The following is a 21,044-nucleotide window of genomic DNA, read 5'->3' as shown; positions in this document are numbered from 1 at the left end:
ATAAATGTGTTATAATTAGTATTGAGAGTGGTGAAAAAGGGAAAACTAAGAATAAATAAAGTATTATTAGTGGTGGGGTAGTTGTCCAAAAATAGAAAGAAAAAAAAAGGAACTTATTTGGGGAACGTCCCAAAAAGGAAAAAGAGGAACTTATTTCAGGGACGGAGGGAGTATGTAATAACATATTTTTATCTAAATAATCATAAAATGTTCAGTAAATACATATAAAATATTTAATAAACATAAAAAAAATTATAAAAATATTAATATAGATAAGATGTATGATCACATATGAACTTTTAATATATACATTTATTTATTCTTTTTTTTCGTGAACATTTAGTCATGGTATAAAATAAATTTTGACCATTTAAAATTAATCAAGCTATATAATATAATATAATTTATATAATAACGACTACATATTGTTGTAATTAGTAGTAACTTTTATTTTTAATTATTTTTCATATATAATTTTAAAAAATAATATATATAAATGGTATATCGTCATACTTGTATATTGGTAATTTTGAATCAACAATTAATAATGAATGTTACAATGATTTAACTCATGACAACAAAATTAATAGTGTGGTAGAATATGTAAATAAGTTAATATATGGAGGGTAATCTATTGTGGGATGGTGTCCATAAACAAAATATGACTATTTTTACAAGATGGATGATGGACTATTATGTATTCCATGGTTTGTACTAAACCTAATTTGACACACTCTATTAGTGTCACTATGCTTATGGCAAATCCAGGAAGGACTCATTGAGAATTTACAATATAGACGAATATATATAAAAGCAACTGTAGATGTGGGAATTTTGCTTAAACAAAAGTCTAACGAAGGTAAGGAACTAAGGATGTTCTATTTGGTTTTGTAGATTCTGATTATGCAGCTAGTATTGACACTAGAAAGTCTCAAATTGGATACTTGCTTACTTTATATGGTTCTGCTATAAGCTGGAGGTCTATGCTTCAGTCAATTGTGGCTCTTTCAACAACAGAGGCCAAGTACATAGCTGTAAAAGAAGGAATGTGGTTGAGAGGAATGCTACAAGAGCTTGGAATTCAACAAGATACTATCACCATTTTGTGTGATAATCAAAGTGATGTACATTTGGTGAGACACCAAGTGTTTCATGAGCGTTCCAAGCACATTGATGTAAGACTACATTTTATGAGAGACATTGTTGAAAATGGAACTATTAAGGTGGCAAAAGTCAATACAGAGGAGAATACTTCAAATATGTTAACTAAAGTTTTACGAGTGGCTAAGTTCATATATTGTCTCAAGGTCATTGGGTTGTGCTCTCAAAGTGAGAGCAACATGGCTTGCTAAAGAGTGTTTGTTTTTGGAGAGTTGTCTCACTATCTCAATCAAGGTGGAGAATATGATGAATGGTGACTTCACAGTTGAAATATCAATACAAGAAATGCATCAGCTCATATCAGAACAACAAGTGGTCTAGATAGGATGGTATACAACAGATTAATATCTTGAAGAGTTAGTTACAACTAACTTGTGAAGGAGGAATTTTGCAGCTCCATGCATGAAGTTTCTATAATCGCTTCTTTTAAGTTGGTTATTTCTTTAGCTGGTATATATGATTGTTATACATTTCACATGTAATACACGCATCTCATTATATTATTGAGAGATAGAATTTACAACAAAGAAAGAGAGAGAGTTGGTAAATGCAATAGCTATTGCTATAGCTTGAAACTGCATATTCGTTATTGTTTCAGAGTTGTAAAAGTACTTATTATTGTCGGCGTTTTAGTGAAGATTGATAGCTCTCCTGTGGATGTAGATCGTCTTGATCGAACCACGTAAATCATGTGTTGTCTTCTTTATTTTTCCTATTCTTAATTCTTGTGTTGAATTTGTTCTTAATTGTTACTATGAGTTCTCAAATTAGTTAGATTGTGTTTTTCCAATTGGTGGTATTCGAGAGGCTTAAAATCACAACACAAGTTTAATCGAACGTATATGAATTTTCTAAATTTGATTTTTTGTTTAAAACATTAATTGCTTTCTTTTGAAAATAAATTATTTTATTTATAACAATATAATATATTAATATTTTATATGGCAAATAGAACTAATAAGAGACTTAATACAATTATTATTAATTATCATATATAAATATAGGTTGTATTTACTAATTTTTATATTTTCAAATTAAACCACTTAACAAATTTGTTTACAAGCTATCGAGTTGAATACAATCATACCGAACCGAACTTTTATCAAACCGAACTCTGAATATCTCACGAGTAATTTGGTCTGTCTGCAGCCCTACTTCAAACATGCTAATGGATAGTAATTGAATATTTTTCCTCCTTACAAGAAACTTTCATAATATTAAGATTAATTCTTAAATTATAGTCCAAATTTATTACATATACAACTTGTACTTATTTATGTTATACAAGTCAAAATTTTCGACAAACTTAAGGTGATGTGTCTTTAAAAATCCAATATAAGATATTCATGTTCATCAAAAATCAATATAAATTTCCATTAAATCCGCAGCATTCTCATGAATAAATAATGGATAAAATCTCATGACTACACTGTACAAACATGAAAAAGTAACAGGTGCATGAGAAAACAACTATGATGATGCATCAGTTGGTGTGCTATCCTGTCTAGCAGAAATGACACGATCAAGAGTTTCATCCGCAACTTTGATGCCACTCGTCTCGAGGTCTGCAACAATGGCGATGGATGCATCGAGCTCCCCAAGATCTAGACACAGGCTGATGACTTCGTCGTACAACGGGCTGCAGAGAAACAGACAACTCACACTAGAAGAAGTATTCAAGAAAGTCCTAGTGACTAGTCTGCATAAAATCTACTGGCAACAAATAATTTCAAGTTTTTTTCATACGACAGAGCGATTTCTGGAGCTCATCTTCTAACAAGTTTCATTATTTCTTTGCAGTTTATTTTCTGCTGATGATCTTTACATTTGCATCTATGCCTTATTGCTTAAGAGATAACTAAGCTTGGTTTATGTTATTTTTCTTGACTTCTTTTTCTTACATCCCATCCACGGCCAAGTGTCAACTTCTACCAATGAGTTGAAACACAAGTTTTGTTCAACCAGAAAACATAATACTGACCTGCCAAAAACATAACCCAGGCGATGAGTCGTCTGCAAAATCTGTAAGAAGGCTGAAGGCATAGGAGCTCGTATCGCAGCTCGAAGTACCATAGCACAGTCCCCAAGGGTTGGTGTTCCTCCCAATTCAATTACCTAATAGAAAATCCATTTTTAGTGACATGTGATAAATATAAATACACAAATAGAAAAGCACAATCTCCAGAAGTATTAACATTATATATATATATATATATATATATATATATATATATATACATATATATAGAGAGAGAGAGAGAGAATATATATAGGAAAGGGTTTAAATGAGAACCTTCTTATTGTGAGAACTGCATAACTTATACGTTCAATGGAGTAAATTATATGTGTTGTGCAATAAATTAATTTTGTTTATTGCACTGAATGTATAAGTTACTGCAATGCTCATAATAAGAAGGCTCTGATTTGAACCACACCCTATAAAGTATATATATCATAGTGGTTTGGGAGAGATCGGACAATAGTTACCAAATTCATTATTTTAACAGCCAATTCAACCTCCCACTCCTGCGACCATCTTCTTGGAGCTTTGTTCTTAAAATCCTTATCCCATGTCCAACCCCAGGCATCAGTTAATGTGTACATATCTGATACATCAAACACCTTCCTGTTCCTCAATTCCTTAAATGCTTCATGAATATCTAAAGGAAACCAGTCATCGTCGTCATCATCCTGCATTCAATTGTACCAAAGACGAATACCCAAATAATAAGAATCATGATTAGCACTCCTGTTACTCATGAGCCAGAAGAAAAAGAACATATGACGATTCAGTGATGTCACTCACAGAGTTTTCCAGTACCAATTTCATCAACAAGGACATATATCTTTTCACATAAAAACTAACATATGCCAAAGTTGTTTGGAAGTGTCACAGAATCTTCTGTGAATGAAAGACCAGTTTCAAGAGAAGAGTCTGGAAAGTATCTCAGTCACCCAACACTTTTTAGTATGAGATAGGAGCAAGATTAAGGTGTTCTGTTAGTATCATTTTTAATTATATCAGACTTCATGCAAACAGCTATCCACTTGCAATAACTAAGAAGTATTCCCGAAGAAAGAGTTTGGGCATGTGATCCTGCATTAAATATTCTGTTTTCTATAAGGTTATTGTAATTTCCAATAGTATGTTAATTTGCCAGACATGAGAAACAAACCAAAAGTTATACATGAAGGCATCTGGTGAGCAGCTTGCTAGTAGTTTATACTTTATATGCAACAGGTTTGCAAATTTACCTCCATAGATGCCCTAGGGGATCTTTTCTTTAATTTTCTTGATGAGCTGGTACTCTGATCAGAGTCTTTCAACAATTGCACTCCAATCATTTGAGGAGGTTTGGCAGCTTCAGCTTCCTTATCTTTTACCCGATCACTGACTTGGATTTCAGTTTGTTCCACCTCCTCCTCCTCCTCCTCTTCATCGGCCTCATCATCTTCAGCATCTTTGGAAACCTCATCAGCATCATCTAAGATATCAATAACTCCATCATCATCATCATCATCATCTTCTTCTTCTTCTTTTTCTAATGGCTTGCTATGATTTTCATTCAGGCCCTCTCCAAGGAAACGCCGTCTCCAAAACTCTGTATTGCCTTCTTCCAACTTAATACGTGAAATTAACTCATCCAACTCTTCGTCCACCTATAAGTTAGCATATCTTTGTTAAATCAATAATCATTTGTATCTTTAGGAGTGAAGAGCATTGGTTTTGGAACCTAGGAGACACTGGGATGAATATATAACAGTAGAAGCATTTAACAGAAATTAGCAAGAATTGAATAAAATAAAACATAGTGACAAAATTAGTCATTAGGTTTACCTCTTCTTCTTCCTCTTCCACAGGAGGGACCCAAAGGGGTCGACCTCTAGAACGGTTTATTCTCCTTGCTTTTTGTACACGCTGATAGAGTACATTTCTAGTACCATCAGTTGGCAAACCTTGAGCTTCCAGCTCTTCCTTCAGCTCTGATACTATCATTTTACTAGCAGCTTTTGGTTTCAACGTATTTTGTTCGGGACCTTTTATGATTTTCTTTAATCTCTCCTCAACTCTAATATAGTCAGACTCGGAAATATTACCCAACACTATTGGCCCTTCATTTCTTAAGGTTCTCAAAAGTTTTCTATGATGTATTTTCCATTCCTCGAGACATCGCTGTTTGAAAGAGGTTTCCATAGGATTGGAATATGCAAAACCTTCAGCATCAGGATCTAAAGGAGTTTTTCCTCTGCGTGGGACCCATCGTTTCCGTTCACCTGTGAGCCCACCTTCTGCAACATACCTGTTATCCAGCTATGTCAATCAAACATCTTAAAGTAATTAAGACTAAATGGAAATTCATTCGACTTCACTTCTACAAACAATATTCAATAACTTAGATGTATACCAGGAAACAAAGCAAAGATTCCAGAGTAACTACGTGAAAGATTCAGAAATACAAAGGATATGCTCAAAAAAGTATAATGCATCAATACTCACCTAAACTAAACAAGGTATGATGAATAAAGAGAGCACAAAAGAGAAATCAATTCAACAGCCTAGTAGAATGATTAAAATAAAGGCACACGAAAGGAAATGAACCATACAGAATAGCTCTCTTGAGAAGGTAATAAAATTTGAAAGAGTTAAACCTGGCAATATAATCAATTTCATGCCCAAGTTCAGCTTCTTCTTGCAAAGGTTCAATCCAAGAGCTAACTAGAGTCCGATATTTCCTGCTCAAGATCATGGCTCGGGGTGGGATTTGTTGTTTATCCTTCACCATGGTTTCAAGAGCATCTAGTAACTCAACAACTCTTCCTGATTTCAAATATGATAAATAGTAAGAAAAAATGACATCTCAAGATAATTGAAGCTTTCCTCAAAAAAAAAAAAGATAGAAATTGAAGCCGCTAGCAACATATGTATGGTGAAATGTCTTTCTCCTATTTTTTGTAGATCAACAGTAATGCATTGGCATGAGAATAATGACTTCTTGTTTTAACTGACTTGATATCAATCAAAATTTTGTTGTTTTCTCAGACACTGAGCTACTCCACCAGAAAGAAATATTTACTGCCTCGTATGATATGAATATAAGTGAATCTCCACCACATTTCCTGTTTAAGAACTAAAGGAAGCAATTTTAATACATAACAAAGTTCGTTGTGTGCATGTTAGCATAATGATGATTACATGATTTCACTCAAACAGGAAGTCGTGCTTATATATTTGAGGCCACATCTCTTTATTTGTGATACTGTACTATAGTACTATATCATTTATGTGATTTGTAGACATCTTTACCAAAAATTTCCATGATACATATGCAGCTTTTAGCTCTCAGCATTTACATTTGAGGATTAAAACCATCCCGTAATTTAGGATAATCTTTCTATGACATGGGCACGAAGACAAGCTATTTCTGGAAAGAAATAAACAAATGAGAAAGTTGAGAGAGTGTCAGAGTACATGCCTTCTCTACACAATGCTCGGAGATACAAAGAAAGCGGATCACCATATTGTCCTTCACAATGTAACAAAGTGGTCCCACCTTCAAAGTTTTTGAGAGCACGAAAATGTCGAATGGCTTCCCTTGTGACACAATATTTTGTAAAGCATTCCACCAACAACCTACACAAGAAGGGTAGAAGTCAATTACTCAGTATCGGAAGATCCAAATTGATTACACCAATTGCTATTGATGACAGCAGATTCACTCTATCCACTGCTTCACATGGGCAATTAGTTCGTGCTTACACGACAGATACAAAAAAATTGAGTTTCAGCATAGAATACATACCAAAGTTAATTTCATTAATTGATCCACATGAATATCTTGCGGTAGGGTTCTTAAAATTATTTCCAGAGTTATCTCAAAAGTTTAGAATGAATGAAAATACATCAGCCTAGCAGCTTAATACTTATTATAATGGACACAAAAAGTTGAACAAACTTCTAGTTTACATAGCAAAAAGAAGCAACCTCCTCATATTTTTAAGACTCCATCTACATAAACTTAAACTGAGTATGGATTTCAAATATATAGATAACCAAGACCTTGTCTTAGTAATGGAACTGGAAATGTACACTTCATCTTATTTTTAGGATAAGCGCTTTTTAATATCTGCTAGGTGAAGATGGAAACATATGAAATTCCATGCCTAACATGAAATAGAACTTACGATAATCTGTTAGGTGAAGATGAGAACATATGAAAATAAACACCTAACAAAAAATAGAAGATATATCATTTGGAGATCACATTTCTCAATGAAGTTTAAAGAACAAAAGTTCTTACGCGTAGGTTCTCACATTTGGTTGCAAACGCTTGTAGTCTTCAACCATCATTCCAAGTAACTCGGCAACATCTTGAACCCTAGATTGCCATATTGAAATCTGAACACATTATCGAAGTTGCAAAGCAAACAGGAAAGAAATGAAAGTGAATATAAATATTTTCAAAAATCTAAAGTTGAATGTAAATATTCTTTAAGGAATACCAAGCACTTTTGTTAAAGAGCAGGCTATCAAAAAGTCATCAGTATCATTACAATGACAGCATAGAGAACAGTAATTTGCTGTGCATACAACATAGCATACCTGTCATATGACTCAGCTCTTGTATATGCTTGGATCACCCAATTATATGTCTCCGTATCAGGTTTCATGTAAGCTATACAAACCAACAGCAGTCATAAGAAAACTTTCATAAAGATGAAAAATCATAAGCAGGAATTATGATATATGAGCAATGGTCAACAGCCAACCTCAGTTAAGTTACATTAAGGTAAAACTGAACAGAAGCAAAAACAAACCTTCTCCATATTCCATGTTTTCAAAGGTAGCAAAAGCAATTTCAGGAATTCCACAAGTAGCCTGGCAAAGTTGTAAAATAACTTCTTAATGCCTCAATTCAAGCTTTTTTTAGAAAGAAAAAGAAAAGGAAAGAAATAATGAAGGAAAAAGATTATTCTCATATCAACCATGGTGTTTGCATAATCAGAAACACGTGCACACATATACACAAAATAATCGAGACTATACTACTATATTTTAAACAGATTTAGCATAATGGACAGAACTTGCAGCAGTTACAAAACTTTAACAACTTCACTTCTTTGCTTAATGACATACCAACTCAGCGTTCTTTAAGCTTGTCAAACTATAACATGATGAAACACACAGCAAAATGAGAAGCCCGGGTGGGTTTTTTTTATTATTATGAATTACTTTTTTGAGTTCAAATACCCATCATTTGAGACATCTCATGCACATAATTGGTAAGATCATTAACCGTTCTGCCTAGAAACATCTAAACATACCACAAAACAAAAGGCTAAAACCTTAAGATCATCTCAATCAAGAGATCTCATATGCAAAATCAGTAAGCTCGTTAATTGTTCTGCTCAGTAAGATCTAAACCTGCCACAAAACCAAAGACTATAACAGATTTTGTAGTCAATAATTGGAAACTTTTCATATGCTGAAAGCATGTTAATATTTCTTTCACAATTAATACTTGCACTACCACTAGCACAACATTGTTATCTAGAAAGACACTTCAAACAAATCCAAAGGACACTGGTACCTGCACACTCAAAAGACAATTGAAATGAAAGGTAGTCGCCATTCTACCAGCAGCTTCCATTTCATAGGCTATGGTCAATGCATTTGAGTGATCTCCCACCTTACAATCCTCTTCTATAAGAAGATCATAAAGCTTATCTGTGGCTCTAAGGCCACCCTCAGCTCCCTTCAGAAAAACTCTATTGGCATCTTCTAGATGCTTGCCTTTCACAAGTTCCTCTGATGTAAAGAACATGATTAATTAAATGTGGAATTTATGGAAACAAAACTGAATTGCAGGATAACAGTGACCAATCCACACACGACGTACATACATACCAACAAGAAGCAGCCAAGCTTGCCGAATGTCATAATTGAGTTTTTCCATTGCTGCAAGAATTTCCAATCCTCTAGTAGCACGACCTTTTGAGCCAAATAAACGAACTAATGCAAGAAATGTTTCATGTAAAGGCCGAAGACCCTCACTCAGTTGTCTTCTAAGTGCGTGCATCTGCCATACATGAGTTCTAATGTAAGTACACCCCCTGCTAGTCAAGAATGACAATATTTAAATTCCACTTTGACATGATGATAACAGTATGTTCAATTGTCTTTCATGTAAGGAACTGGTAATGAATGGAAACTAAGGAATCTTTGTTATATTTTGAACCCTTAGACATTCCGACCATAAGTAGACACATTATACAGTCAGATGTCAAAGTGAACATGTTCTGTGAGGAGGCTGACCTTTATATAATGACTAACGTTATACTCCCTCCGTCCCAATAATAACGTCCCAAATTTCCTTTTTGGGCATACCATTTAAAATGTCTCAACCCAGAAAAGGAAATAATTTACTTTATCTATTCTCTCTATCACTCTCCTCATTTACTTTATCTCTCTCTTACTTTTTTACTACTCTCTTCATCTCTCTCATCTTTTACTTTATCTCTCTCTTACTTTATCTACATTTTCTTAATTTACATGCCCCATTTTTTTTGGGACGTTACTATTGGGACGCAGGGAGTATATAACTCGTAGATTCATGCAAAGCAGAAACATAATCCTTTTTAGATGAATTCGTGCCCAACACTAAATATACAATCATTATATGCCAACCATTCCTTCAAGTTTCAAACTTTCAGGTAATCTGTAAATTCTTTCTATTAATTCATATGCTTTTCCATTAGGTTATATATAGCTCCCTAAATGTTCTCCAAAATTTCACATTTTATGGTACATTGTCCAAACTAGCTTCTATCCAAGCTCTAGGTTATTGAGGTCATCAATTAACAAGATAAACTAGCTCAAGCAGGGGCCTATATCCTAGAAGCTTGACATTTCCAAATCCAACTCACTCGCCTAATAATCCGGTTCAACTACCGATCAAAAAGTCCAATCACGTTAACACAGTGCACCATTACAAATTTACAAACAGTGATAACCAGAGCTCTATCACATATGAGCAAACAGCTAAGTACCAAAAATGCTTTCACTCAAAAACTTCAAAAAAATAATCATACAGAGCCTTCCTCGTCGTGATTGAGCACGTGAGAGACGACCAGGCCATGGAACGACCTCGGTCCAGGCGTCAGCCCCGCCGCAATCATATCGTAAATGATATCAGAAACTCCGGCAGCGCTGCCGCTTCTAGCGCGCTCCATCAGCTCCTCCATGAACACGAGCCTCAGAAGCTTCTCGGCGCTTGACGGCGCGAAATTCCCGCCCTCGCTTCCCGTATAGCCATTGTCGTCGGAAGATTTTAGGTCGTTCTGCTGCTTTTTCCGGCGCGGCTTTCTCTGAGAGGTGGATACCGAGGCGGAAGGCCCCGCCGCCGCGGAGACGGCGCTCCGAGGGGCGGCGGTGGAGGTTAGTGAGAGAGAGAAAGGCGTCTGCGTTAGGAGCGAGAACGCCATTTTTGATTGGGGAAGAAAGTGTGGATAAGGGAGACGAAGGTTTTTACAGTTGAGGGGTTTAAGAAAATGGGCCGGGTTACTCGGGTTTGGATCATTCCGATAAATGGATATCGGGTCTGGTACATATCTCCGTACTTAGATGGGCCTAAATGTTGTTGGGCCGAAATTCTGATGTGCTTTTTAAAAATAAAATATACAAACATAGAGTAATTACTTTTTTTTTCTTTTTTTTTTTTTGTCTAGGATGTTTGAATTTTTAAGGGTTGTGTATTAAATAATTTTAAAAAATTGGCATTTTGATTAACATATGTCAATATGTATTCCTAAATACTTTTAAGGGTTGTGTATACTTAAAAAAAATGGCATTTTAATTACAATATGTATTCCTAAATGTTTTTAATGGCACTTAATTTGTGTTATTTCCTTTCGAATATGTAGATGACTTTTTAAATAAAAAAATTACATATGCAGAAAAATTGGTAGTTCTTACCACGTAATATATCCAACTTGCTAGATAGTATGATTACAATTTTATTACGTAGAGATTGTGCATAAACACATACATTTTCATCAAATTTTGATTTTGTACTTGAATTGAAATTTTTGCTTTTAAATACATAAACTTTCAATTATTCTGATTTTTCACACTATTGTCAATTTCCGACGAACTAATATTATTATGATTAGCTGAAGTGACAAAAATAATGTAATTGTGACTAGCTAAAGTTATATAGATATTCAACTACATTGTTTAATATATTGTCCATCATAGTCATGTAGACATTTCAAGTTTTCTTTGAAACATTAATACTATTGTGGTTAGCTGAAATGGTATGTATTAGTAATTTCATGTATTAGTATTTAATACATTGACTGTCCAGCTTGAATGATCGAATCAACTAAGAGCATGGCTGGTATGCAGGAATGAAATGAGAATAGAATGGTGATTCCTGCATCCATTCCCAATCCTATGGATGGTACTGTTTTTGTAATGAGAATCACCATTTCCGATGGAATGCCTATTCTCATGCATATGGGATTAGCCATTCCTCCCCTCTCCATGGTATTATGTATTCCCACGGATATGAGATTACTATATAATAAAAGTTTATTTGTTTAATTAAATAATTAATAATAATAATCGCAAAAATAATGTAATAATATAATAAATTAATAATAATAATAGTAAACTAATAAAATAATTTTAATAATTAATAATAAATAATATTCTTATATAATAATATGATTGTACAAATAATAAACACTTTCGTAAATATCTCCTCTAATTCATAATAATCACTTCCTCCTCCTCCTCATCCCCTCCTTTTCTCCTCCTCCTCCCTCCTCTTTCTTCCTCTCCTCCCTCCTCCTTGTCCCCCTCCTCCCCCCCTTTCGTCCTCCTCTCTCTCCTCCCTTCCTCCTCCTCCTCCCTCCTCCTCCTCCTCCCTCCTCTCGTCCCCCTCCTCCCCTCTTTTTCCTCCTCCTCCCTCCCTCCTCTTCTTCCTCTCCTGCCTCCTCCTTGTCCCCCTCCTCCCCCGCTTCGTCTCCTCTCCTCTCCTCCCCTCCTCCTCCTCCTCCTCCTCCCTCCTCTTCGTCCCCTCCTCCCCTCCTCTCCCCCTCCCTCCTCTTCCTCGTCCCCTCTCCCTGCTCCTCCTCGTCCCCGCTCTCTCTCCTCCTCTCTCCTTCTTCTTCTTCCTCTTCCCCTCTTCTTCTTCTTGTGTTCCTTTCCTTTCCTTCCTTGTCCCTCCCCCCCCTCGTCCTCCTCCTCTCCTCCTTTTCCCTTCCCCTTCTCCTTTCCTTCTCCCTCTCTTTTCCTTCCTTTCTCCTTCATTCCTGCATACCAGCCATCACCTAAGTATTTGGTTAGTAATAGGATTTCTATCATCTTATTTCCTTAACCAAATATATAATTTAGAGACCGCAGTTGACTAGTTGTGATTTTACACATTAAAAAATATCATGTAACCCAAAAGAAATTTCACTCAGAAAAACAATTTCCTGAAAATTCATATTGAATTATTCCGAAAAGTCGCCCATAATATATCCTTACAAATTAATTAAAAGAAAAGAAAAGCACACAAATTATAACTAGGGTACAATTGAAGTTGGCCCGTGATGATAAGGGCTAGTTTTGGAAACGAAAATGAAAAATAAATTGAACCTACTATTTTTAGAGGCATAGAATTTTAATTTTTTGAAATTTCCATGCCTCCAAAAATAGCCTCTAGAACCAGGCTTTTTCCTTAGGCCCGTGAATCCATAGCCAAGATCGTGCTAAGGTTCATCGGGTGCATGTAGGTGTTGGATCCGGTCAAGATTTGTCGGACTATTATTCTGTTGGCTCGTTCAGATGGGTGGAACGGATCCCAAAATACGTATAAATCTCGGTTCGGACAGAGGTTTGAGAGCGGCGTGCAGAGACCCAACCCGTTGTACGGACCTTGTCCGCAACATGCTATCTTTGAGGTTACAAATCCTATCCCACATAAGAACGTACATTGTTAGCTTCGAACAACTACTTATCGCACGTAAAAAAATGTAAACAATATTTAAGTAATTCATTCCCTTTATTTTATGATAATAATTAATAAACAAGCCATACTCACAAGATTCTCTATTTTGAATTGTGTTTGGAGACTAATTTGACGTGTTAACCTTTATGTTTGGTCATATTTGTATATTGATTAATTTTTTAATACTAATCAAACCTTAGGCATTCAACGCTATTTCAAACTGATTGTGACCCATCAATACTAGTTTTTACCGGCGTATAACATCAAATAATGGCAATTGATGATGCAGTTAACATCAATTTGCCTCGTACTTAAATTAAAACAAAAATATTAATTACTCATCAAGTTGGTGAAGAACATTAATTGGGGAGGAAAACTTAGATGGCGATGTATGCACTATGCATAAACTTTGACCCATGTTCAATTATTTAGTAATTACAATTCTAGTTTATTAATTATCAACAAATTATTTATTAATTATAATTTAGTAATTTATTGAATTTACATAATTATAATATTTAATGTAAACAATAAAATACACATCCTAATTGGGTGATTGATACGATATTAGACTTGTAGTTAACCATTTTATTCACATAATATGATTTAAAAAAAAGGATTTATTGCTTATAAATCCACCAAGTATATACCAAATTATGGGTTTTAATCAATACTCTTTAGTCAATTAATACATAAATTTTGATTAACATTTAATCATATGAATTTTATTACATGGACGTCGAAACATTTTCTTTTTTTCTCATTCATCATAGACAGCTCGTGCTGAAAATGTCACGTAACAAAAACTCGATGTACATATATGTATTATTAAATGCGTCTAGAATTTTAATTCAGGCTGAATTTCAAAATTTATGTATTAATTGACCAAAAAATAAAATTGGTTAAAAATCGAAATTTAGATATCTTTCGTGCATTTATCGACAATTAATCCTGAAAAATACATATATTATGCATGCGCATCAATTGAAATAAACAAAAGAAATAAACGTACCAAATTGTTGAGGGTTGGAGATGAAGTCGAGATGCATTTGATTGGTGTTGGCTGCAATGAACACATTCCCACCAACTTCGTTGTTGAGTTCATTAATCATTTGAACCAATTGAGGGTTGAAAAGTGATGCAGCCCTCATCAATTCACCTGCACATTCCCCATTCCTGCTGTGTTGGGCCAATTCTGCCGGGACACATCCCAACGGCCCGGTCCCCGTCACAAGAACCTGTCGGGGCCCGAGTTCGTACAACCTCTGTATCACCAAACAAAACTTAGAGGAGGTCTCATGTGCAGACATTCGCACGATGCAGATTACTCACATATTCTTAACGTATGTTTACTTTTTATCTCTTTAAAGTGGGGACCAAATCATTTTATACTCCAATTTTTTTATTATATTAAAAATAAACGGGGTATAAGGTGATAAATGAATCGAATCGACTCACCTGCAAGACTTTTTTGTATTCGGAAATGACATATGGCACATAGTCTTCAAGGGAATACTGCTGAGACCTGATGGAGAAAGGCACCAAATAATAGTTGTTGACAAAATCATTTCCACCTAAAGTAATCAAGACTAGTGATTCCTTCACAAGTCTTTTAGTCTCTTGTTGCCCAATGATTTGACTCAATCTCTGCTGGTACTGTTTGAAGTAGTTCAGTTGTTGATATATTCTAATAATGTTCACCTGCACATGACAAAAGATTTGATTTTATTTCATAAATCGATGGTGTCAAGGTATATATAATATAGTCCCATAAATTTATGCCTACATATATATGTATATATATACACATGTATGTGTATGTGTTTGCATGTGTGTGTTTGAAGAAAGTGATTATTATACAGAGCAAAATTATTGTATAAAATAGGTCAATTACGAATCTGCTATGAAACATTATGAATTTTTTCTGATGAATGATTAATTGAAAAAAGAAAAATAGAATCGTGGACCACGAATTCATTCAGCAAAGTCATGAACCCATCATAAATCTTGTCGATCTAAATGCTGAAAATGATGTATGTTTTATGGACTATACTTTACCTGGATTCATTTGAACCATTCCAACACTTATTTATATACAATACATGTCAATGAGATCTTATTTAGCAATATACTTACAATTCAAATCTATGAAAAGTTGAAGCATTCTATAACTGAGAAGCCTTTACATGAAATGAAGCTTTGATTTATTGGAGTACTATTTTAAGATTGTGATTTTTCTTTATATATAAAATAAAATTCTTCAAAATTATAATGGACTCTATCTATTTTAGTTTACAAAAAAAAGGTCAACTTGCTGCAATGTCAATGTCCTTTAGCCCCCTTTTTAGGTGAAAGAGAAAGTTAGTACCAGAAATTGGGTGCATACTTTCATGAATTGATGGTTATATATTAAATCCCCAAATTTAAGTGTTGGTGTGACAAATGACAATAAAAGAATATGACAAAAAGAGACATAAATTTAATTAGGGATTGGTTTGGAATTACTTAAAGCATAGAAGACTTACAAATTGGATTCCTGTGTCATTTAATACTCCAACTCCAGCAGAAGCAAAGTTGGCACCAACCAGCAATTTCTGCCCAGTAAGCTCTGGGCTCAGGTATGGCAATGTTGCTTCCCATCCATTTGTTTCACCTGTAAATCAAATTTCTTTAAATTAATACTCAATAATTTTTTTTTTATGGAATTTAATTTTGACTCGAAATAAAGAATAAAGTACTGCTCAATTGATAGAATTTACATGGTCATGGTCCAAAGTTATTACTCCCTCTGTCCACAAAATAGAGTCTCGTTTGAGGATGGACACGAGTTTTAAGAAAGTTGTTAGAGTAGGTTTAAATGGAGTAAAAGTGAAAGTAAATTTAAAAAAAGTTGTTAATGAGATGGATCATTCAATCAAGAAATAAAGTAAATATATAAGTTCATAAAGGGTATAATTGTATAAAAAGTGAAACAATACTCTCTTTCGTGCAAAAGAAAAGGTAAATAAGACTCTTTTTCGTGGATGGGCATAGTACTTAATTTATAGAAATTTTATTTATGTGAATACAATTGCTCGATTGTCAATAACAAGACATTTCATGAATCATGACCATACATATATAGACTTCGCATTAAAAGAATCATGCATGTTATAAGCATATGGCTTACTAAGCAATATACATTTTCATATCAAGACAACATTAATTATCAAGAGTAATGTACACAAAACATGATATATATATATATATATATAGTGATATATTTGCATTTATAGGAATTAGGGATGACGATCGAATTTACCCACTCAATATCAGACTATTTGCTATTCAGGCTAAAAATTTTACTTAGCAATGACGGACGCAGGGCTGAGGCAAACATTTTTTTTCTTATAAAATCGTCAAATTATTAGACTTTAATGAGAATTTTTATGCAAAAACCTCTATCATCAAATCGAATCATAAGAAAATTGTCTTATGAACTCAAAAATTTTAAAAGTACTCAAGAATATTGTCAACTTTGCATATGCTTGAATATGTTAATTGGTATAATAATTTTCTCAAACACAAGGACAAAAATGTACTTTCACTTCTTGAAAAAAGAATTATAATCTAGCCATCCCTTCCATGCATTGCATGCATTAATGCTAACATATAAATTAACCAAATTATTGATGAGAAACAAAAAATTAAGAAAAAAAATGTAGAACTTTACTGATGATATCGGGAATGTTGAGGCCGTTGGAGAAGCGGCCGGTGGGGCGGTGCGACGGGTAGTCGATGCCGTAGGGCGGCGAGTCCGCCCTCGCAGTGGTGGCCAAGTAGTTGTTGTTGCCATTATCCACCAATGAGTCTCCAAACACAAAGAATGCCTTAGCTTCAGCATTGGAGCTCAAATCCCCCAATACCAAAATGAGAAAGAAAATAGCACAAATTCTTGGATTCTTCATCAACCTAGCCATTTCAATAAGAATCAAAGAGGAGAAAAAAAAAAAGTTGATGAGGCTTGATTTTGACTATTTTTTGAGTAATTTATTGGAAATTCAATCCAACTCGATTTTTGTGGGTTGAAAATGGTGGAGGGATTGGTGGCTTTATATATGCATGAATTTTCAATTAATGGCTTGGTGCAATTAGTGGTTAAATTAAAGGACAAGAGTTCAAGTCAAAAATAATGATACGCCTAATGAGTCAAGCTATTATGGTATTAAATTTGACAGTTGTGTGAGAGAAAATAAATATACACATAGTATATGTATATAAATTGTGTGTGTGTGTGTGTTGTGTGTGTTGTGTGTGTGAATTCAATCATTTCTTGTAGTGTAGCTTAGGTCAAAGAGATTGCTTGTTTTTAGTGATTTCGTTAATAACTATGGATGTGATTTTCGATTTTTTATTATTATTGCAATTTATTTGTTGGTATAAAGGAAGAAAAAGGTTAAGTTTGAAAGGCTTATCTCATTTTCATTTGTTTAATTATGTCTTTTTACGGATGAAATACTCGATTCTATACTTTAATTTCTTGTGTTCCATTGTGTTTCACTATTAATTTTATTATTTTATAAATATTTGTTACAAAAACAAAAAATATTATAATGAGTCATACTTATACTAATATTTATCATTATAAATTAAATTAAATTTAAAATATATATTCACTCACTTTGAATTAATTAAAAGTAAAAATTAATTATTAATTCAAAAATTGGAAAATAAATATAATAAAATAGTTATGAACCCTGATTGAGTTGGTGAATTCCAATTATTTATCTTAATATTATACTAAAAAAAAAAAATGGGACACCAGAAATGGAGAGACAATCCAATATGGTATTTTTTTCTGGCGGTGGGGAGATGATTTGGGAATTATTTAATTATGGGACAAAGTAATGAAAGGCTTTGTCTAATTAATGAAAAATGACACTGTATATTTCTTGATATGAGAATATTCATTCCAATAAATACTGGCTCAAACGTCCAAGGCCGGCGCTTTACTTGTGCTCACATTTAATAATTGAGTAAAAATTTAAAATGCATAGTATATTTGTTAAGTTGTAATGAAAAATGTTCCTTTTTATAAAATTATTATGTCTATGTTCAAATTGATTAAATTATCTTTAATGTCTTAATCAATGTACTGGCAAGATAAAAATAGCTTGCTGACGGCAACCTACTTTTCCTAAGCAACAAGCTACTCTTTTTTTATTGAAATTTTTAACTTGCTAGCTACAAGAAAAAATAGCTTGTCGGCCGGAGAAGTAGGTTATCGCCCGGACAGCAACCTCGGCAACCTACTTTTCCAACAATAATCTATTTATTTTTTTATACTTTTCTTACACATTTGTACTTGTTTCAGAAAAGTATAAAACTTTACACAAAAAATGATGTGTAAAACCATTAACATCTAAGTATAATTTCGACTCTTCATTTTAATTTAAGCATAGAATCAATTTTTTTTATATAAAAGTAGACATTTTTAATTTGAAGTTATAAATATGAGTATTTTTTTTCCATTAACACTTAATAATTACTGCATTAGACAATCATTAATTCTTGAAACGTACTCTTGTCAACATCGCAGGGAAGATTTTTCTACGAACAAGTTTGCTTTATTATACTCACAATAATGCAGTCAAAGATTTATTAAATTTATGACCATTATTGAAAAACATCTACTAAGTCTGAGCCCATTAGGTTTATTGAAGATTCAACTTTAGTAAAAATGATGTTTTTAATTATTTTATGGAAGTGCTACTTCCGCATATAAAAGTACGTACTCCATTTATCAAATAATTATGCATATAGTATATTAATGTTGCTTTTATTTATAAAATTGCTACTTTTTGAGCTAAAAATTATAGTCCACCAGATGATTCCCCATTTGAAATTAAGAATATGTTTATTATACTCAATATTTGTCTATATGCTTTTGCACATATATGTCAAAAAAATAATAAAAAAAAATCGCTAGGCATGTTAGTGTTTCTTCTGATATAAACGGCATATGATTTTCTACATTTCAAAATGAGAAGGTGAGATCAAATAACATGATAACACACACATATACAAGAATCTTATTTAAACCAAGTTAAAAAATAAATAATCTTATTTAAAATGAGAACCTTTACTTAAATTGTGAATGTTGGAACAATTTTTAGTCCTTGTACATGGATTTGAATCTCATAACAGTGCTACATACCTTATAGATTCAATGCAATATTTTTATAATCTGGCGAAAAAAATGTAATTTTCACTACAATCAACTCTTATATAAACATACTCACTTATAATTAAGTGATGATTTCATAAAACTTGTTAAAAGTGAAGAAAATGAAGAGTACTGATGATTAATTTTCACCCCTTTAATATTAACTTTTTGGTACATTGTACATATAGTTCCATTAAACAAAGAACTTTAAATTCTTCAACTGCCATCACATGGAATAAAATATTGCACATGTAATACAATAGCCTCAACTCAAAGTTATTTTGTCTATCAAAGTACAACTTTTTTTTTTTACACAAATAGTGGTAATTTCTCAAATCTCATGGTCCAATTTGGTCATCGCTTCATTTAAAGCCTACAAACTAGAAATTTCCAGCCACATTACAAATCTAATTAACGCTGCATTTCCAAAAACAGCCAGTACACAATTAAATATTTGAATTATTACAAAATGAATAAATATGTCTCAAAATCCAATTTCCGACAATGGAAGATTACATGGCTGATCATCAGAAATTGTTATATATTTAAAAAAAATTGAGCCAACGTATAACGACATTTTTTTTATGATAGCTCACTTTCAATATATTTTGTGTTAAAATTAATGTCAGCATTTGCTGAGCCATGCATGTTGGATTTTGTTAGTTTTGTGTAATTTGGGTATTCAATTGTAATTTGTATAGTTTAGAATATTTATGTTAGAAAGTTAATAATTTGGATATTTAATTATAAATATGTTAAATTCGGATCAATTCCGTTAAAAGGTCAATAATTCGTATATTAAACTCTATATTACCCTATATTAAAATAAAGTTTTGAATCCTTTGTGTGGGCTGAGTGTCTAAGCATGAGGTGGCATATGAGGTAACATGAAATTAAAATAAAAGATTTAGGTACGCGTGCGTCAGTTTAGTGGTAGAATGATTAATGTCTGATGACAAAAGTCTCAGGTTCAAGTCCACCATCACGACATATTTAAGGATATATATTCGACTTTTGTCCAATCGTTTTAACATTTTAGCGAAAATGCTCCATTATTAACATAAATGCAAAAAAATACCTAACGTATGACAATTGGTTAATTATTAATTTGTGTCCATCACAAAAAAAAATTGAGCGCCTGAATTTTGACGTGTACCCGTCCACATTGGAAAGTCAACATGGCCTTTTTAATCTATACAAATATATTATGCTTGGTTTAAAAAAATAAGAAATAAAAATCACCTAAACCCTGGAAACTCAAAAAAAAAAAAAATCGAATACGTTAATACGTTAAAGTGATGAGAGAAAATCGAATATTTCGCCTATATTTAAAAATATATTAATTCATTGACAAAAAAAATAAAAATTAGAGTGTAGATGGTTGTTTAGGAATGGATTTGTGAATTAATTACGAGTTGCTTATCTAATTAAATTGCAATTCATTTATCACTCGGATTTCTTGACGATTGAGGTGATTTTTTTTTAAAGGTGAGTTTAAATGTTGGAAGTGGAGATTGTAGCAACCATAATTTTGGCCTAATCTACTTGGTCAAAATTAAGGATTAGGTTTGCATTTATTGGGTATCCGTTGCACTCAAACCTAATAAAACTGCGGTGCAATAATTCAAGTGAATAATCAATAGTCCATACGAATACAGTTAAATTTTGGTAGTTTCCACTTA

The 21,044-nt window shown here is 33.1% G+C and overlaps 2 protein-coding genes across 2 annotated transcripts; both read right to left on the bottom strand.

Annotated features, from left to right (window-relative positions):
• Positions 1 to 2,510: 2,510 nt before the first annotated feature.
• On the bottom strand, positions 2,511 to 10,690 carry LOC131017182 (uncharacterized). Its single transcript, XM_057945918.1, has 13 exons — positions 10,252 to 10,690; positions 9,068 to 9,239; positions 8,751 to 8,968; positions 7,978 to 8,038; positions 7,763 to 7,835; positions 7,461 to 7,538; positions 6,632 to 6,793; positions 5,812 to 5,976; positions 5,000 to 5,462; positions 4,417 to 4,821; positions 3,649 to 3,852; positions 3,143 to 3,276; positions 2,511 to 2,800 (listed from the first exon to the last, which is right to left on the bottom strand). The coding sequence occupies exons 1-13, from the start codon at positions 10,642 to 10,644 to the stop codon at positions 2,632 to 2,634; spliced, it is 2,697 nt and encodes an 898-aa protein (XP_057801901.1). The 5' UTR covers positions 10,645 to 10,690; the 3' UTR covers positions 2,511 to 2,631.
• A 1,916-nt stretch (positions 10,691 to 12,606) lies between these two features.
• On the bottom strand, positions 12,607 to 17,232 carry LOC131017181 (GDSL esterase/lipase At5g33370-like). The gene is made up of 5 exons (XM_057945917.1): positions 16,870 to 17,232; positions 15,683 to 15,810; positions 14,616 to 14,858; positions 14,170 to 14,422; positions 12,607 to 13,120 (listed from the first exon to the last, which is right to left on the bottom strand). The coding sequence occupies exons 1-5, from the start codon at positions 17,114 to 17,116 to the stop codon at positions 12,888 to 12,890; spliced, it is 1,104 nt and encodes a 367-aa protein (XP_057801900.1). The 5' UTR covers positions 17,117 to 17,232; the 3' UTR covers positions 12,607 to 12,887.
• Positions 17,233 to 21,044: the final 3,812 nt, after the last annotated feature.

This window comes from Salvia miltiorrhiza, chromosome 3 (genome assembly GCF_028751815.1).
Source record: "Salvia miltiorrhiza cultivar Shanhuang (shh) chromosome 3, IMPLAD_Smil_shh, whole genome shotgun sequence".
Classification (NCBI taxonomy): Eukaryota; Viridiplantae; Streptophyta; class Magnoliopsida; order Lamiales; family Lamiaceae; genus Salvia; species Salvia miltiorrhiza.
The sequence above is the reverse complement of the archived record's forward strand: the minus strand, read 5'-3'. Positions and strand labels throughout refer to the sequence as shown.

Bases quoted from the DNA above. Each gene is read 5' to 3' on its own strand.
- LOC131017182 (XM_057945918.1), bottom strand. From the start codon at position 10,644: ATGGCGTTCTCGCTCCTAACGCAGACGCCTTTCTCTCTCTCACTAACC. The intron at 4,822-4,999 runs GTAAACCTAATG...GCTAACTTATAG, and splicing joins TGGAAGAGGAAGAAGAAGAG to GTGGACGAAGAGTTGGATGA. The intron at 2,801-3,142 runs GTCAGTATTATG...GTTTCTCTGCAG, and splicing joins CTGGGTTATGTTTTTGGCAG to CCCGTTGTACGACGAAGTCA.
- LOC131017181 (XM_057945917.1), bottom strand. From the start codon at position 17,116: ATGGCTAGGTTGATGAAGAATCCAAGAATTTGTGCTATTTTCTTTCTC. The intron at 14,859-15,682 runs GTAAGTCTTCTA...TGTCATGTGCAG, and splicing joins ATGACACAGGAATCCAATTT to GTGAACATTATTAGAATATA. The intron at 14,423-14,615 runs GTGAGTCGATTC...TTGGTGATACAG, and splicing joins AATACAAAAAAGTCTTGCAG to AGGTTGTACGAACTCGGGCC.